The sequence below is a fragment of the Oncorhynchus mykiss genome, chromosome 30 (genome assembly GCF_013265735.2).
Source record: "Oncorhynchus mykiss isolate Arlee chromosome 30, USDA_OmykA_1.1, whole genome shotgun sequence".
Lineage (NCBI taxonomy): Eukaryota > Metazoa > Chordata > Actinopteri > Salmoniformes > Salmonidae > Oncorhynchus > Oncorhynchus mykiss.
In genome coordinates, this window is record NC_050570.1 from 33,083,131 (window position 1) to 33,101,774 (window position 18,644).

General features: G+C 41.9%; 1 protein-coding gene across 9 annotated transcripts in view; it reads left to right on the top strand.

Moving 5' to 3' along the window:
• LOC110521733 (receptor-type tyrosine-protein phosphatase F) overlaps positions 1 to 18,644 on the top strand; it is a 338,288-nt gene that overhangs the window by 42,991 nt on the left and 276,653 nt on the right. For all 9 annotated transcript variants that reach the window (XM_036968461.1, XM_036968462.1, XM_036968463.1 and 6 more), the window contains exon 2: positions 11,365 to 11,559. In XM_036968461.1, coding sequence (XP_036824356.1) covers positions 11,457 to 11,559 — 103 coding nt within the window. In that variant the 5' untranslated portion in view covers positions 11,365 to 11,456. The remainder of the gene's footprint in view (positions 1 to 11,364; positions 11,560 to 18,644) is intronic.

Genomic DNA, 18,644 nt, shown 5'->3' on the forward strand with positions numbered 1-18,644 from the left:
AACCCCCCAAAAAATCTGTTTTAATTCCAAGTTGTAATGCAACAAAATTGGAAAAATGTCAAGGGGGTAAATACTTTCACAAGCCATTGTAATGCACTATTATAACAGTTTCTTATCTATAACATACACTACCATTCAAAAGTTTGGGGTCACTTATAAATGTCCTTGTTTTTGAAAGAAAATCACTTTTTTTGTCAATTAAAATAACATCATAACACAGCGTTGTACACAGCGTTTCTAGGCAATTTCCTCAGAACAAGAATAGATGAGATTCAGAAGAAAGTTATTTGCTTCTGGCCATTTTGAGCCTGTACTCGAACCCACAAATGCTGATGCTCCAGATACTCAACTAGTCTAAAAAAAGGCCAGTTTTATTGCTTCTTTAATCAGAACAGTTTTCAGCTGTGCTAACAAAATTGCAAAAGGGTTTTCTAATGCACAATTAGCCTTTAAAATTATAAACTTGGATTAGCTAACCCAACATACAATTGGAACACAGGACTGATGGTTTCTGATAATGGGCCTCTTTATGCCAATATAGATATTCCATTAAAAATGTTGATTTACAACATTACCAATGTCTACACTGTATTTCTGATCAATTTCACGTTATTTTAATGAACAACAAATTTGCTTTTCTTTCAAAAACAAGGGCATTTCTAAGTGACTCAACTTTTGAACAGTAGTGCATATAATGTATACACACTACTGCAACAGGTACTTATATATAATACACTATATATACAACGTGGACACCCCTTCAAATTAGTGGATTCGGCTATTTCAGCCACACCCATTGCTTAAAATTGAACACGCAGCCATGCAGTCTCCATAGACAAACGTGGGCAGTTGAATAGTCTAAGTGGAGAGCTCAGTGACTTTCAACTTGGAACCATCATAGGATAACACTTTTGCAACAAGTCAATTCGTCACATTTCTGCCCTGCTAGAGCTGCCCCGGTCAGCTGTAAGTGCTCTTATTATGAAGTGGCAACGCCTAGGAGCAACAACGACTCAGCCATGAAGTAGTTGGCCACACAAGCACACAGAACGGACCACCGAGTGCTGAAGCACGTAGCGCTTAAACATTGTGTGTCCTCGGTTGCAACACTCACTACCGAGTTCCAAACTGTCTCTGGAAGCAACGTCAGCAAAATAACTGTTTGTCAGGATCTTTATGAAATGTGTTTCCATGGCTGAGCAGCCGCACACAAGCCTCACCATCTGGCAGTCTGAAGGACAAATCTGTGTTTGGGGGATGCCAGGAGAACGCTACCTGCCCGACTGCATAGTGCCAACTGTAAAGTTAGGTGGAGGAGGAATAATGGTCTGGGGCTGTTTTTCAGGGTTCTGGCAAGGCCCATTAGTTCCATTGAAGGGAAATCTTAACACTGCAAAATACAATGACATTCTAGATCACTCTGTGCTTCTGACTTTGAGGCATCAGTTTGGGGAAGGCCCTTTCCTGTTTCAGCATAACAATGTCTCTGTGCACAAAGCAAGATCCATACAGAAATGGTTTGTCGAGATCGATGTGGAAGAACATGACTGGCCTGCACAGAGCCCCGACCTCAACCCCATTGAACACCTTTGGGATGAATTGGAATGCTGGCTGCAAGCCAGGCCTAATCGTCCAACAGCAGTGCCTGGCCTCACTAATGCTCTTGCCGCTGAATGGAAGCAAGTCCCTGCAGCAATGTCCGACGTGTATGACAGCTTGTTCCAGTTCCCACCAAAATCCAGCAACTTTGCACTTCCATTAAAGAGGAGTGGGACAACATTCCACCGGGCACAATCAACAAACTGATCAACTCTATGTGACGGTATCTGTGACCATCAGATGCATATCTTTATCCCCAGTCATGTGAAATCCATAGCTTACGGCCTAATTGAATTCAATTGACTGATTTCCTTATATGAACTGTAACTCAGTAAAAGCTTTGAAATTGTTGCCATTATATTTTGGTTCAGTGTAGTTGCTGACACCCTACAGTCAAATGTTGGCACCAGTAGAGTAGCTTTTTCCGCAATATAAACCACTCCCCTCTGCAAACACGCCTTCTCCGATGTTGGTTACAAGGCGGTACTTATTTTAAATATGGGTTGCTGGAAGGACCCCTACTTTTTCATCACACCCACATCATAGCCATCCATATTTTCTTAAGTATGGGAGCACTCTTATGCTGTCTGGTCCTCCCGCCTGTCTTTTCAGCTACGGTCTCCTTCCAAGAGACTGTTGGATGTGTGAAGAGAGTACATTCCTCCCTCTTATAAAACTCCAACTACCCTTTCACAACTCATTAGCACAGCTGTACGAGAGCAGAAGGGTTTGTTTTGTGAAAGGAATGTTGATATTCTGCATTAATTCTGTGTTTAGGTCCCCGTGTGTGTCTGTGTGTCTGTAGGACTTTCAGATGCTCACATTCAACCTTTTCTCATAGGGTTGGTTACACACTCATAATCTTGTAGTAGAAGGTCATACTTGTTATGCATTACAGACTGGACATTAGGGAGACTTAGGTGTCCAACTCATACTCGTGTATTAGAGAAAGTGTGTCTTATCGGCGTGTGAAACTCAATGGTGTCCATCTAACTCTGGAAAGTGTTAAATGTACACTATTTCCAGTGAACATACAGTGGGGCAAAAAAGTATTTAGTCAGCCACCAATTGTGCAAGTTCTCCCACTTAAAAAGATGAGAGAGGCCTGTGATTTCCATCATAGGTACACTTCAACTATGACAGACAAAATGAGAAGAAAAAAAATCCAGAAAATCACATTGTAGGATTTTTAATTAATTTATTTGCAAATGGGGACAGGGGCTGGAATTTAAAATAAATAAAACATTTAATTAAAATATAGAACAAAACACATCACGACAAGAGAGACAACACAACACTACATAAAGAGATACCTAAGACAACAACATAGCATGGCAGCAACACGGTGCAAACATTATTGGGCACAGACAACAGCACAAAGGACAAGAAGGTAGAGACAACAATACATCACGCAAAACAGCTACAACTGTCAGTAAGACTGTCCATTACTGAGTCTTTGAATGAAGAGATTGAGATATGAGTGTTTGTTGTAGCTCATTCCAATCACTAGTTGCAGCGAACTGAAAAGACGAGAGACCCAGGGATGTGTGTGCTTTGGGAACCTTTAACAGAATGTGACTGGCAGAACTGATGTTGTATGTGGAGGACGGGGGTTGCAGTAGATATCTCAGATGGGGGGAGTGAGGCCTGAAAGGGTTTTATAAATAAGCATCAGTCAGTGGGTCTTGCGACGGGTATACAGAGTTGACCAGTTTACAGAAGAGCATAGAGTGCAGTGGTGTCCTATAAGGAGCATTGGTGGCAAATCTGATGGCCGAATGGTAAAGAACATCTAGCCGCTCGAGAGCACCCTTACTTGCCGATCTATTAACATCCCTGGGACTAAATCTGAACCAAACATAGACGTGTATGTTTGGGCCAAATAGACATTAGGATTGGTTCAGATTGGGTCCGGACCGGACCAAGAATCAACGCTCCTTGGACTACACAAAAAAAGACAGCTGGTCCGGTGAGGACCAAAAAAAGACGTCCAAAAGACATTGCAGGACTGTAACTGCTTAGTGGGTGTAGTTCTTCACTGAATCATCCTCCTCTCTCTGTGCTGTGGGGAATTAGACTCACTACCCCCCCTGATTTGTCTTTCACCTCCCACAGTGTCTCTGAGGTTATTACTGTTGATATGTTCACTGCTAAATGGGGTTCAATGAAGTAAGTAAGTGGAGTATCAGTAGACTGTACAGGAATGTAAGATGTACAATGTTAATCGAGCTACTGTGGGATCTCAGATAGCCTAGCATTTCACTAAATCATCCTCCTTTCTCTGTGCTGTGGAGGATGAGACTTTAACCTCTTTAGAGATGGTTTGTCCTCCAGAGAGAAAGAGCGAGAGAGAGAGATTCTCCCTAGGGGAGTCACATCCTCCCAGCCCTGTACCATCTGCTGGGAAAAGATATCAGTCCCCCCCAAAGAGCATTCAGCTGTAAACACGCTTGACTTTGGCTCTCTCGAACCACCAGTCGTCACAGGGTGTCATTGAGACAAAGCAACAAAGCAGGCAGAAAACTCCCAAGAGTTAGTTTAACTTCAGTCTCTAGTAGTGTTTGACTGATACCGTGTGTGATCCTCTAAGTAGTAGCTATGGGGTGTTTTAAGGAATAGGGAAAATCAGTGATCTGACATAGAAGCAGGGTACTTGTAGTCTTCAGGATAATTTTGCTATTTGGGGTTCTACTAAGCTAACATATAGAATTCGTTTTAACCCTTGTGTAGTCTTAACATTCTGTATACTCCACTTGTCCTAAGGGTAAAAAATGACTTGCCTTCACTAAACCCCTGAAATAAAGCATCTTTATTGAATTTTAAACCCACAATCTATTTTGCATCAAGAAACAACCTGTGATTCATCACAGACTTTGAATATCTGGGTTTTCCCTCTTCACAATGCAGAAAACTGCATTTAATCAGTGGACACCACTCATTTGTATTACAACACACCTGTCCTAATTGATTATTATTATTCATATTGTTGCTACAGGTACTGCATAGGTGAAAACATACATTTATTTAGGAAGAGATCACACTTGTATAGCCTAAGAAAGTAGCAGAAATGTGCAGAAAGTAGTTTAGAATGCATTTTATTGAAGGGAAACAATAACAGTCATTAACTTTTTTGGCAACATAGTGATACACATTCTTAGATACTGTACAATGAGGAATTCAACTACAAAATACTAGTCTCCTCCCATTTTTTTTATCCATTGCTCCCACCCACAAGGTGTATAAACAACAACAATACATAATAATAAAATAAGATAATAGATACAAAACAAAAACGTGAAGAACATAAAACAATCAACTGTAATTAGCACATGTAGGACAGTATGCAAGTGTGTGTGAATGGACTTTGCAGATTTTGTATTTCTCACATGTGCAGCACATATTATTTGTTTTACAGTCCTTCTTTGGGGGGCAGAATTAGCATCTCCTCCTCTTGCCTGCCCCAGCTGCAGCCTCAGGTGGATCAGGACAAGATTCAGCCCCCTGAACAGCTTTCAGTAGCGCTGCTGTGAGGGGGAGGCGCTCCCTTCTTTGAATGTGTGGGGTCACAAGTGCCTTTCCCAGCTGCTCCAGGAACACCTTCCTCTTGTCCCGCTTATCAGGCATCCAGGTAGGGTTGATCTTATTCCATATCACGAAGGCATTGTATGAGGACACATCAATGAAGTTATGGAAGATGACCAGGGGGCAGCGGGCAGTCATCCGCCTGCAGTTGTAAGTTCCAATCACCTTGTCCAGGTTGTCTATGCCTCCTTTGTTGTGGTTGTAGTCCAGGATGATGGCTGGCTTCTTTTCCTCCCGATCACTGATCTCAGCCGTTTTGTGCAGTGTGCTCAGGAGGACCACATTCTTGTTCCTCTTTGGGAGGTAACAAACTAGAGCGGTGGTGGGGGTGAAGGCAAACTTTGATGAGAAGGCCTCTCTCCCCCTTGTTGCGAGGAGTGCAGGGGGGAGCTCAAGCTTGTTCTTTCTAACTGTGCCAACCATGGTGATCTTCCTCTTCAGGAGCTGCTGGCTGAGTTCAATCAGTAGCACACATAATCTAAATTTCTCTTTGTGTGTGTGTGTGTGTATAATTTTGCTATTTGATTTTGAACTTTAGCACCCCTTTAGGGATAAAAAAATATAGATTTGATTTGATGAAACATTGAATTTGACCTTACTGCTATTAGTCCATAGAAACCCACTGAATAACAGATTCATACATGGAAAAACAGATAGTAAAAAAATGTAGCAAAAGGAAGTGTCTGTCATGTATCTGAGAGATATAAGAAAGATCAGGAAATTCTATTGTTTTTTGACCCATATACAGCATATACAAATATTGTCATTAAACTTCTTCCATATATACTTCATTTTTTAAACTGGTACCGGGCTACCTTCAGACGAGTGTTTTGAGACTTGTGGGCATGGTCACGTTGGCATGATGGATCGGGAGACAGACGCCGGAATGCGTAATAGACTTTTTTATTGTACCCAAATTACTGCATGCCGTGAAAAGGCACATGGACTAAGACCAAACAAACACGTATTCAAAATACAGTGTAGAAACCCAAACAAAAGAGCGAGGAGTACCTCAAATAACATACAGGACGAGACCCATAATTATCTGCGCAATCCGTGCCACAACGCACAGCACAGGTACTCACACACGCACCAACGGACATAGTAACAATAATGGACAGCCCAATGGAAACCAAAAAGCACACTTATACAAGTACTAATCAGTGGGAATAAGGGAAAGGTGTGCATACTGAAAGTTCCGGAGGGATCTGTGACAGTACCCCCCCCCCCCCCCCCCCCCCCCCCCGACACGCTGCATACGCAGCGCAACAACACCGGCCTCGAGGACGATCACAGGAACGCATTGTGGGTCGATCAGGACCCAATGGAGCTGCCTAAGTTGCGTCGTCGTCGGACGGGCCAGTAGAAATGGCATCGGATGGACCGGTTGTAGCTGATGAAGTTGCATAGTCGGACGGACCCATTGTGGCGACTTCGGACGACCCAGTCACAGCTGTCGAAGTTGCAGCGGTGCTGAACGGACCAGTCGCAGCGTCGTCGGGCGGGCCATTCCCGCTGTCTCACTTAAGGGTCGATTATTCTGTCATGTTGGTATAATGGGTCGGGAGACAGGCGCAGGAATGCGTAATCGTTTTTTAAAATTTCTTACCCACAATACAACGTGTAATGTAAAGGCAGGGGACGAAAACCAAACAAACACGTATACAAAACACAGGGTTGAAACCCAAACAAAAAAGCTAGGAGTACCTCGAAATAACACTAGCGCACAATGATTATCACACAGAATGAGACCCATAATCATCTGCGCTCTACAATGGCACAGAAGCCAAAACAACAAGGCACAGGTACTCACACGGCCAACGGACATTGTAACAATAATGGACAGCACCATGGTGAACGAAGGGCACATGTATACAAATATAATCAGTGGGAATAGGGGCCAGGTGTGCGCAATGAAAGTTCTAGAGGGATCCGTGACAGGCATCCTAGAGAAAAACAACCAAAGTGCCTTTTTGTGAGATTCACACCTTTCCATAGTGGAAATGTATATATTAATGTGTAGCTCAAACTGCAGCATGGACATCGACTCTATTAAGCCAATGTATAAAAAAAACTGATATTGGGATAAACCTCCACTTTAAGGGATTTGAATGAATGAATGAAGAGCAATAGTACTATGTCAAATAATATTGACCGGATTTAACTATCCATTTACATAAAGGACCTCTTCTCCAGATATCACCCAACCTGTGTTATCTCTGAGGTATTTCATTTACATAAATGAATGGCCCAGATAGATTCTGTATTAAGGCTATGAAATGGCAACGCTGTCATAATCAGATATAGTGTGTATCAAAGTGCTGGCTTAAGTATGATGTATTGAAATATAAAGCACTGATACATTTATAGAGTACTAGGCTACTTTTCCTTTCAGCATTTGAGCAGTAGACAGATCCACTCTATGGGCCTACAGTAGAGATTTCGAATTAACAAACTGTTTGAAATGGTAACACTATCCGACATGAAGCAGTCAATTTGCAATATGGGGATTAAACAAGATTACAGATCAATCTAGCAACAATAAAACAAGTTGCCTGTGGATGGATGAGTGGGTTTTAGAGCAGTCCAGTCTTGTTGAGGCTCTGTGTGTGTGTGTGTGTGGTGTGTGTGTGTGTGTGTGTGTGTGTGTGTGTGTGTGTGTGTGTGTGTGTGTGTGTGTGTGTGTGTGTGCGTGTGCGTGCGTGCGTGCATTTCTGTGTGTGTGTGCGTGTGGCTATCATTTCCCTGAAATCCTTTAATGCACTCAAACAACATGTTGTCTGGAATTAGCGTACATGCACCATATGATCTAAGAATACATAATGTAGATGCATCACTTCATAGTTCACAGGTCAGACCGCCTGTCACATTAGTGAAATAAATTAAAGTAGCCTCCTGCACACGATGCTATATCATTGCCTTACTGATGGCACTGTATAGAACAGAGAAGGAATTATTTTCCACAGTCTTATACACTTTACGCAAACACCAAACCAACAACTCATCACCCAGTCATTTACAATTAGAGTTTATGGCTTGCATGTATGGGTGAGTGTGCTTGTTTCTCTCTAATTGTCACTGACAAACATCACTACTTAGTTTCAACCCCATAAAGATGGCTCTCTAAACCTGGGATGTGTTCATTAGGGCGCAACGATCCTGATCTTCATGTCATATGTTTTTAAATTTGTTTGTTGAAGCCTCAAGGGAGGCTGATAATCTCCCAATAAGGCGCAGTCAGGCAATGTATGTTTCATGAGTCTGTTTGTTATTGAATCAATGAAGTTAGAAGTCTCAGAAGTGAAAGCTCTGATGAAAGTGATGACTCTCCAGCTAGCTGTCTCAGCGAGGAGGTCTCATGCAGTGGCACCATCTTGTTTCGAGAGAGAGATGATTTTGGACAGGGGAGCGCTGCGGATGCTATTGATGCCGTGAGATGCTTTCAACCAAACTCTTTGAGATGAAGGCACAGGAAGACAGAGCAACTGAGCAAACGGCACATCACAATTCTTGAAAACCGTCTCGTTTTGAAGTGTGAAAGATTTGTTTGTTCTGTAATTGAAGTTTTTTTGCCTGCATGCTAAGAGGAGAGAGAGAGACGTTCACATGCAAGTCAACATCTAGTTTTTTGCCTTTTTCTTCTTTTCATTAACATGTTCATTATGAGGGTTATGAGGGTTATAATTCAAATTATATGTATTTAGTCAGGTTGCAAGTGGATGATGTAGGTCTACGCAATGTCAACCTCCTCAATTAAATTATATGTTTTCCCGCAAAGATGACAACACTTTCTTCAAAATAATGGCTTAGGAGTGACATCACTTTCACCCCCCACTGGCTGTATCTCCATGAATGGCAGCATTCATCCAAAGCACGCACCCACTTTTGAGGACAACATGTCTTCATTCTGTATTAAAAGTAATAAAATCAGTCAATTGAAGGACCGAATCTATGGATTTCACATTTCTGGGAATACAGACATGCATCTGTTGGTCACAGATGCCTTAAATAAAAGGTAGGGACTTGGGTCAGAAAACCAGTCAGTATCTGGTGTAACCACCATTTGCCTCACGCAGCGCGTCACATCTCCTTCGCATGGAGTTGATCAGGCTGTTGATTGTGGCCTGTGGAAATTTGTGCGATGTTGCTAGATATTGGCATAAACTGGAACATGCTGTCGTACAAAATCGATTAAGAGCATCCCAAACATGCTCAATGGGTGACATGTCTGGTGAGCATGCAGACCATGGAAGAAATGGGAAATAGTACACAATTCTACCTTCCAGGAATTGTGTAAAGATCCTTGCTACATGGTGCCGTGCATTATCATGCTAAAACATGAGGTGATGGTGGCAGATGAATTGCACGACAATGGGCCTCAGGATCTCGTCACTGTATATTGATAAAATGCAATTGTGTTCATTGTCCGTAGCTTATGCCTGCCTATACCATAACCCCATCACCACCATGTGGCACTTTGTTCACAACGTTGACATCAGCATACTGCCAAATTCTCTGAAACAACGTTGGCGGCAGGCTTATGGTATATTTATTAACATTCAATTATCTGGCCAATTGCATGCTCCCTAAAAACTTGACATCTGTGGCATTGTGTTGTGTGACAAACTGCACATTTTAGAGTGTTTTTTCCATTGTCCCCAGCACTTGTGTAATGATCACGCTGTTTAATCAGCTTCTTGATATGCCACACCTGTCAGGGGGATCGATTATCTTGGCAAAGGAGAAATGCTCACTAACAGGGATGTAAACAAATTTGTGCACTACTTTTGAGAGAAATACAGGCTTGCAATGAGCCTGGAATAACCCTCTCCTCCCCAAAACCCATTGGAGGAGGTCAAAGGGCCCTCTCCTCTGATCTTTGCCTCCAATGGGTTTTGAGAAGGAGACAAGGAGAGAGGACACCCGACGTTTGCAATTGAGATCTTCCCATAGATTACATTCCAATGGCATCATATTCCCTATTATTCCCTATTAAATGCAAATGACAGCCTAGGAACAGTGGGTTAACTGCCTGTTCAGGGGCAGAATGACAGATTTATACCTTGTCAACTCGGGTGTTTGAACTTGCAACCTTCCGGTTACTAGACCAACGCTCTAACCACTAGGCTACCCTGCCACCCCTGGGTCATTGCCATGGTGTGGGGGAAAAAGAGTCCACCTAACCAACGTTTATAAGTTTGAGCAAAGCTAGCTCATTGAAATGACACAGTGGATTTGCTATTCAATATTCAGCTAATTCAGTTATTCAAGTTGAATGTAAAGGATTACGTTCTGTCAAATCCTTTTTGTCACTCTCCTCTATTTCTATTATTGTATTATTAATCCAATCATTCAGACTATTGTGTGAATGAAAGGACAACATCACCAAGTCATTGTTGAGGGTTAAACCTTCCCGACCGCCTCTGCCTTGGACAGGCTTCAAACAGAGATTGACTGTACCTATGGCAGTCTTGGCAGCGCAGAAGCCTTGTAGTTAATGTTTGGCTCTGTCTATCTGAGAGAAATGTGAAGAAAATGACATAAATGGCTTGCATAAGCGTGGTGCCTTTTTGTGATTTGCGGTCCATTTGTGAGAGGCAGGTGCTCAACTGTAATTATGCGGAAGATGACTAGCGAATGTGTGTGTGTTTGTGTGTGTGGGTGTGTGACGATTCCTGGCGGACCCAACAACCATGTGTTCCTCCAATGTGTTAATGTTTTGGAAAACACACACACACACACACACAAAGTCTCTCCCTTACGGGCCTGTCACCGGTGGTCCCCAGAGTGTATCTGCTGTGTGGGTGTTTGTATCTAGGTTCCCCGGGGCCCCATTCTACATATTGTAGGAACCATTTTTAATGTCTGTGTTGTCTACCTTGTGTTTACCTATCTACATATGTAGTCCTATTTTAGTCTGGTCTATTGGATAATTCTGAACCAACGGTGAGACTGAGATTTGTGTAGCACAAGTAGTGGCCATTTGAACTATTTTACAGTGATATATTTGACTTGCAATGACTGTGATTGATTTGACTTGCAATGGCTGTGCTATGCGGTTGGTTGTGCTACGTATTTAGTTGAATGCACACAGATTGTAAGTCTCCATGGACAAGACTTTCTGGTAAATAACTAAATGAACATGCAATACTAACGCCATCTCTCTCCTGTCTCCTTTCCCAGCTGTCACTATGATTGTGTGAGCTCCTAGCCATCGAGCGGAGTGGGAGTGTCGGTAGGAGAACAGAGGCGAGAGGAGTGCCTACACCTGGACTATGGCGCCGCACCACCGGCGGGCAGAATATCCCCTCGCCAGGGGGGCCGTGCTTATCCTGCTCCTGGGCTGTCTGGCCCTGCCATCACCATCCCATGCAGACAGTGAGTAACACAATCATATCGATGATACCTCCATAGATATGTGCGGTATATGCACAGTATTCTTATACTATTTCTGTGTACACCCAGAGGCAGACTGAGACCAGAAATCAGTTCTGGCATTTCTAACACACTGGCCCATTTTTTTCCCTTGAGACCCCCATAATTAGCCAGATAGTGATCATTTTTGCAAAAAAAAACTAAGTTAGACAGACCCACTAGTCTAAAAATGGACCAGCCCTTCTAGCATTTGCCCGAAATGCAGATGGTCAGTCTGCCCTTGTGTACACCAGAGAAGTGTGCAGAGAGAAGTGTGCAGTGCTGTTTCACTAGAGATGTACCAGCTATGATTACAATGTAACTAGCCAATGGAAATAATCCCAGTGGGGAAAGATGGTTGAAATTACATCATCCCACGCAGACAGTCAGAAGCACCATGATATTACCTCCACAGAGAACATTCTGCCTGTTATTGTATAGCTTGGGGAGGTATTTTCCATCGGCTATAGGGGCTTGTTTCCTAGACTATAGGGGCTGGTTTCCTAGATCCAGATTAAACCTGGTCCTGGACTAAAAAGCTTGCTCAATGAAGATTTGCCATAGAGATATATTGTTGATGATTCTCTAATTCTCTTTCCGTGGATACCTTCACCTGATATGCACCAGAGAGAAAAGTGCTGTTTTGTATGACCAGAGATGAACCAGTTGTTCTTACCATTTCCCCCAACTAGCCGCAGCTCAAAAGGTCATCGGGCAAAGTTGAAATGACACTAGAACTGTCTGTAAACTGTTTGTAATCACATCACATTGCTTTCTGGTATGGCTCCTGTAGTAGTATAGCTTTGCAGAGGTATTTTCCATAGACAAAGTCCTGCAGGCAATAGGCCTACGTTATCAATTTGTAAACTGAGGATGTTAAGGAAACAATGCGGTGACACATTCAATTATTTAAATCCCTGCTTGAACTAAGTGTTCCGTTTGTTCACTCTTATATCTATCGCCTCCTAACCTAAACAGATTTTACCTAGGTAATGGTCCATCCTGTTGTGATCCATCAGCAGTGCCAGACTCTGACATGGCTGATCTCTCTCTGCTGTTTACTCACCTGGTTACCATTGTTGAATCTTTTCGACCTCTCACTGCTTGTGATACCAGTCAGATATCTTGACTTTAGACCGTGTGAAAACAGTGAGTCTTGAGACCATCCCAGAACCCTATCAGCTTTTCTTTTGTGTTCTGGGGAACATTGTTTGTGCTCTGAAGGAAGACTCGCTAACTCTTTGTTTGTTCTGAGCCTTCTTCATTAATGAATGAATGAATTCCAGTGATTCTATGAGGGTTTCTCTCAGACAGCCTTCTTAGCATTCTTGTTTTTCTAACCCCTCCTCAGTCATCCAACATTATTCTAAGGGCACATGGGGCAGAAAATGGCAGGGACTTATAGAAATAGAGACTATGCTTGAGACTGCGTTTAGAACTCTCAAGTGCCAGACATAAAGAGGAATATGACTGTAATGTAACCCTGTCCTTTCCATCCTAGTAACCTATCTATCAGTTTAAACAGTACAGCTCAACCCTGTCCTCTCTAGCCTGTCAGCTTCTTCGTTACAGTATTCAGTAGACTGAAGTGTAATGATGCAACAGTGCATGAAACCCAGGCACTTATACTGCCACACGTTACAGTGACTAGAGATCAGGCTACCCTTCCCCCAACCCCCCTGCCCATGACTGATGGGTTGGGGCATTGTTAGACTTGGAATATCAACTGTTTCTCTCTCCAACAAACATTGTTGGTGTCCCCAGGGTGACTAAAGCATGGGCTGTCTTATTTTACTGACTTCTGAGCAGCATGTTGCTATACCGTGCATGTCTTACACTTACAAGTTGAAATAGAAGATTGCATTATTGTAACCAACAAATGCATTAAGCATTTGTTAGGATTCCTGATTGATATATGTGAAGGTCAGGTCTGGGGTGAGGTAAAGTAGCTAGATAGCAAAGAGGGTGAATCCATGAACCAGACGAGCTAATGCAATCATGTTGTTTGGGTGTTTCCCATGAGAGTCCCATTTCAGTAAGGCACACAGGCACACACACATCCACCCACACCTTCACACGCAAACACACACACACACACACACACACACACACACACACACACACACACACACACACACACACACACACACACACACACACACACACACACACACACACACACACACACACACACACACCACCACCACACCACAGTAATCTCATTACTGCACAGCATCCTAGGGGGGAGCAGTACTCTCTTTAATCGACGTGACATGCTTCATGTCAAATTTATGATGATTTTTAATAGAAGGAATTAATGAGACAGAAAATGTAATATTCCGGGCCGCTGTGTGTGTGTCTGCGTGTGTGTGTGTCAGGGAGGATGAGTGTCTGGGGGTAAATCCACTCACTGACAGTTCAGTTAGATACTCTGTGGGGTTGCACATCGAGGAGTAGAAAAAATGTTTTGTCGGCACAAAAATTGTTTATAGTTTTAAGGGAGGACAGCTAGCAATGCGAGAAGGAGCTGAAGCTTAAAAATAGCTGGGGCTGCCAGAAAGAATGCATGGTTCTGTAGAGTGAAACCCTCTTACTCTACCTGAGATTAGGTTAGATTTACTGACACACACAGTAGCCTACCCCATGATGTTGCCAGTTACTGGACCAGCTAAACCTTGCCATAGCTGCAATATTGTTTGTACATTTCTTAGCTTGATAAAAGTACTAGTGATTGAGATTATCTTAAATGTATGATTAATTATGTGATTAGATACACATCTAATGTCAGCTTGAACTCCAATCCCACTAGATAACTGCTATCTTCCCAATTCCATAAAATGGATTCCATGATTCCATTACGCCAACACAAGCAAAGACTCAATGGGATAGTTTGTTAAATAGCCTGCCCCATATTTGCTACATATGTTGAACATGTTTGCAGTCAACATTGTTCTAGTGCCGAGGTGTCAACGCAATCGGCCCACTCTAGTGTAGCCCTGAGAACGACTTCTACATAAAACATCCTCCTATCAGGCTGAAAATGCCTTAACTCGATTGAATGGGTGGCCGCCGAACAAAAACGGGAAGATATGCTTACTGTCTTAATAAAACGCTGTGCGAAACCTACTGTGTATTGCAGTCTGGACATGGACATGCCAAACGTAGTCGATATGCAAGATTAAATTCACTAGTTTATTGATAAGCCCTAAAAAGACCACAATTCTAATAAAAACAAAACAACAACTTGTTTTAAATAGGCAATGTTTAAACACAGTTACAGACACCATAATTGGTTCCCATTGGTGTATAATACAAACAAAGCAACTTAGACTATGGAGGCATTTAAGCACATCCAAACTTTTCACAGGGGCTGGATAAAGATCTAATATAAAGAGGAAGAGAGAAAGGGGGAATGTCCATTCACTGTTATACTGCTCGCAAATGTTATGATTTATAATAATCAAGGATTCATCTTACAGATCATATTTGCACTTCTCCAGAAATAGCAGACAAAACCGTATTGCATTCGAGCCATGTACGTTCTCACCCTAAACGGTGAATCTATCTAATTCATTTTTGTTGTTGTTGTTTAATTTTAATAAAAACCAATCAATCTATTTTTGAAACCAATATTTCTAAGTACGATCAGGTCAGAACCATGATATCATAAATCTCTTCTCTCATTGCATGGCACTGTGTGCACACATAGGCCTAATTATCTTTACATATAACATTTGCACGTTTCTACAAAATAATAGGCTCCTGTTAATTGTATTGTTGCCTATGTGCGAGGCAGATAAAAAAAAAACATCTGCTGTTGATATGGCATTATAGGAGGACTGAATAGTTTGGAGGAGCTCGTCTTTGGTAATTGGACATGGGGCGCTCTTTGAATATGAGGATGGATAGCCTACTTGTGAATAATGATAAAGCATGAGTGCAAAACCCTTTAAAATCATTCTCAGTAGACCATTTAAACCCCCTTTATTCATAGGCTACTTTGGTCTTAATTAATGGGAGGGTAGGCTATGCTTGGTTTTTAATCAAATTAAACTTAATGGGGGAGGAAACCAATAAATGTTATGTTCAAAAAAGGCACATCTCTCCTTCCATGGACACTGTGCTTGATGGCTGGATAGGCTGCACTTTCGCTCTCAAAATCCATGCCATTGTCAACTGCTAAATACAGTGCCTTGCGAAAGTATTCGGCCCCCTTGAACTTTGCGACCTTTTGCCACATTTAAGGCTTCAAACATAAAGATATAAAACTGTATTTTTTTGTGAAGAATCAACAACAAGTGGGACACAATCATGAAGTGGAACGACATTTATTGGATATTTCAAACTTTTTTAACAAATCAAAAACTGAAAAATTGGGCGTGCAAAATTATTCAGCCCCCTTACTTTGTAGCGCCACCTTTTGCTGCGATTACAGCTGTAAGTCACTTGGGGTATGTCTCTATCAGTTTTGCACATCGAGAGACTGAAATTTTTCCCCATTCCTCCTTGCAAAACAGCTCGAGCTCAGTGAGGTTGGATGGAGAGCATTTGTGAACAGCAGTTTTCAGTTCTTTCCACAGATTCTCGATTGGATTCAGGTCTGGACTTTGACTTGGCCATTCTAACACCTGGATATGTTTATTTTTGAACCATTCCATTGTAGATTTTGCTTTATGTTTTGGATCATTGTCTTGTTGGAAGACAAATCTCCGTCCCAGTCTCAGGTCTTTTGCAGACTCCATCAGGTTTTCTTCCAGAATGGTCCTGTATTTGGCTCCATCCATCTTCCCATCAATTTTAACCATCTTCCCTGTCCCTGCTGAAGAAAAGCAGGCCCAAACCATGATGCTGCCACCACCATGTTTGACAGTGGGGATGGTGTGTTCAGGGTGATGAGCTGTGTTGCTTTTACGCCAAACATAACGTTTTGCATTGTTGCCAAAAAGTTCAATTTTGGTTTCATCTGACCAGAGCACCTTCTTCCACATGTTTGGTGTGTCTCCCAGGTGGCTTGTGGCAAACTTTAAACAACACTTTTTATGGATATCTTGAAGAAATGGCTTTCTTCTTGCCACTCTTCCATAAAGGCCAGATTTGTGCAAAATACGACTGATTGTTGTCCTATGGACAGAGTCTCCCACCTCAGCTGTAGATCTCTGCAGTTCATCCAGAGTGATCATGGGCCTCTTGGCTGCATCTCTGATCAGTCTTCTCCTTGTATGAGCTGAAAGTTTAGAGGGACGGCCAGGTCTTGGTAGATTTGCAGTGGTCTGATACTCCTTCCATTTCAATATTATCGCTTGCACAGTGCTCCTTGGGATGTTTAAAGCTTGGGAAATCTTTTTGTATCCAAATCCGGCTTTAAACTTCTTCACAACAGTATCTCGGACCTGCCTGGTGTGTTCCTTGTTCTTCATGATGCTCTCTGTGCTTTTTACGGACCTCTTAGACTATCAGAGTGCAGGTGCATTTATACGGAGACTTGATTACACACAGGTGGATTGTATTTATCATCATTAGTCATTTAGGTCAACATTGGATCATTCAGAGAGCCTCACTGAACTTCTGGAGAGAGTTTGCTGCACTGAAAGTAAAGGGGCTGAAAAATATTGCACGCCCAATTTTTCAGTTTTTGATTTGTTAAAAAAGTTTGAAATATCCAATAAATGTCGTTCCACTTCATGATTGTGTCCCACTTGTTGTTGATTCTTCACAAAAAATACAGTTTTATATATTTATGTTTGAAGCCTGAAATGTGGCAATAGGTCGCAAAGTTCAAAGGGGCCGAATACTTTTGCAAGGCACTGTATGTGTACATGATCAATAAAATATGATTGGATTTTGATTTGATGTTACGAATTCTAGATTTTTGTCTTGGTGGCTAACGTTTCTTACCTGACTAACGTTAGCTAGCTAGCTAGCTAACATTAGTCACCTAGCCACATAGGTAGAATTCCTAACATATCATTGGTTTTGCAAATTCGTAACATGCTGTACGATTTGCAAATTTGTAAGATATTGTACATTTTGCAAATTTGTAGCATATAATATCAATTGTAATTCATAACATAAGTTTAGACAAAATGGTGATGGACATCCACAAATGAATACACACCATACGAAACGTAACATATCCTACTAAATGGAGTATCTCAGATTTACTTACAGAATAATATGAAATGGTCTGAGAGCAGGTTGCGGTTTGATGTAATCGACTTTCCTATCAGGTGAAATTACGCAACAATGTGTTTATTGGTGCCATATATCTAGGTGATATTCGACTTGTAGATCAGGTACATCGCCCTCTGCGTCCCAAAAGGCACCATATCCCATATATAGTGTACTACATTTAACCAGTGCCATGAGGGTATAAAAGGAATAGTGTGCCATTTGGAATGCAATATTTGGCTCAGATCAGTAAGATAGAAAATGTTGTGGTTCGCATTCGAAAACACTTCTTAAATGGAACCATTCAAATTAAAATTAATGAGATGACACCTATTCATTGAAATCTTTGTAATGCAATCTCTCGATCTGTCTCTTTGTATTGGTATATTACACAACATTAACATGGTCAACAAGAACAGGAGAAAAGTAAAAGATATTGGAGTCATGTAAAAAATGGCGCACTCACATTGTCCAGCCCCATGACCAGGTTTGGAAATTGAACTGTCTAGCTCAATTGTGTTGAGGTGGGAGGGGTGGCAAAATTTGAGGTTTGTCCTTAAGAACAAGCACAAAAGTGTCAATTTCATGCAGCGCTAATGGGACGTTTTAAAACCCACAAAAAAGCAGTTTCTAATGATAACGTAGTTGATAATGGCATGGATTTTGAGAGAATACGTGTAGCCTATCCAGCCATGAAGCACAGTGCCTATGGACGGAGAGATGTGCCTTCTGTGCCGGTGAAGAACATATTTAGAAACATGAAAAAATGATTGGTTTCCCCCCATTTTATTTAATTTAATTAAAAAGCAAGCATAGCCTACCTTCACCTTAATCAATCCACAAGTAGCCTATGAATAAAGGGGTTTAGATGGTCTACTGAG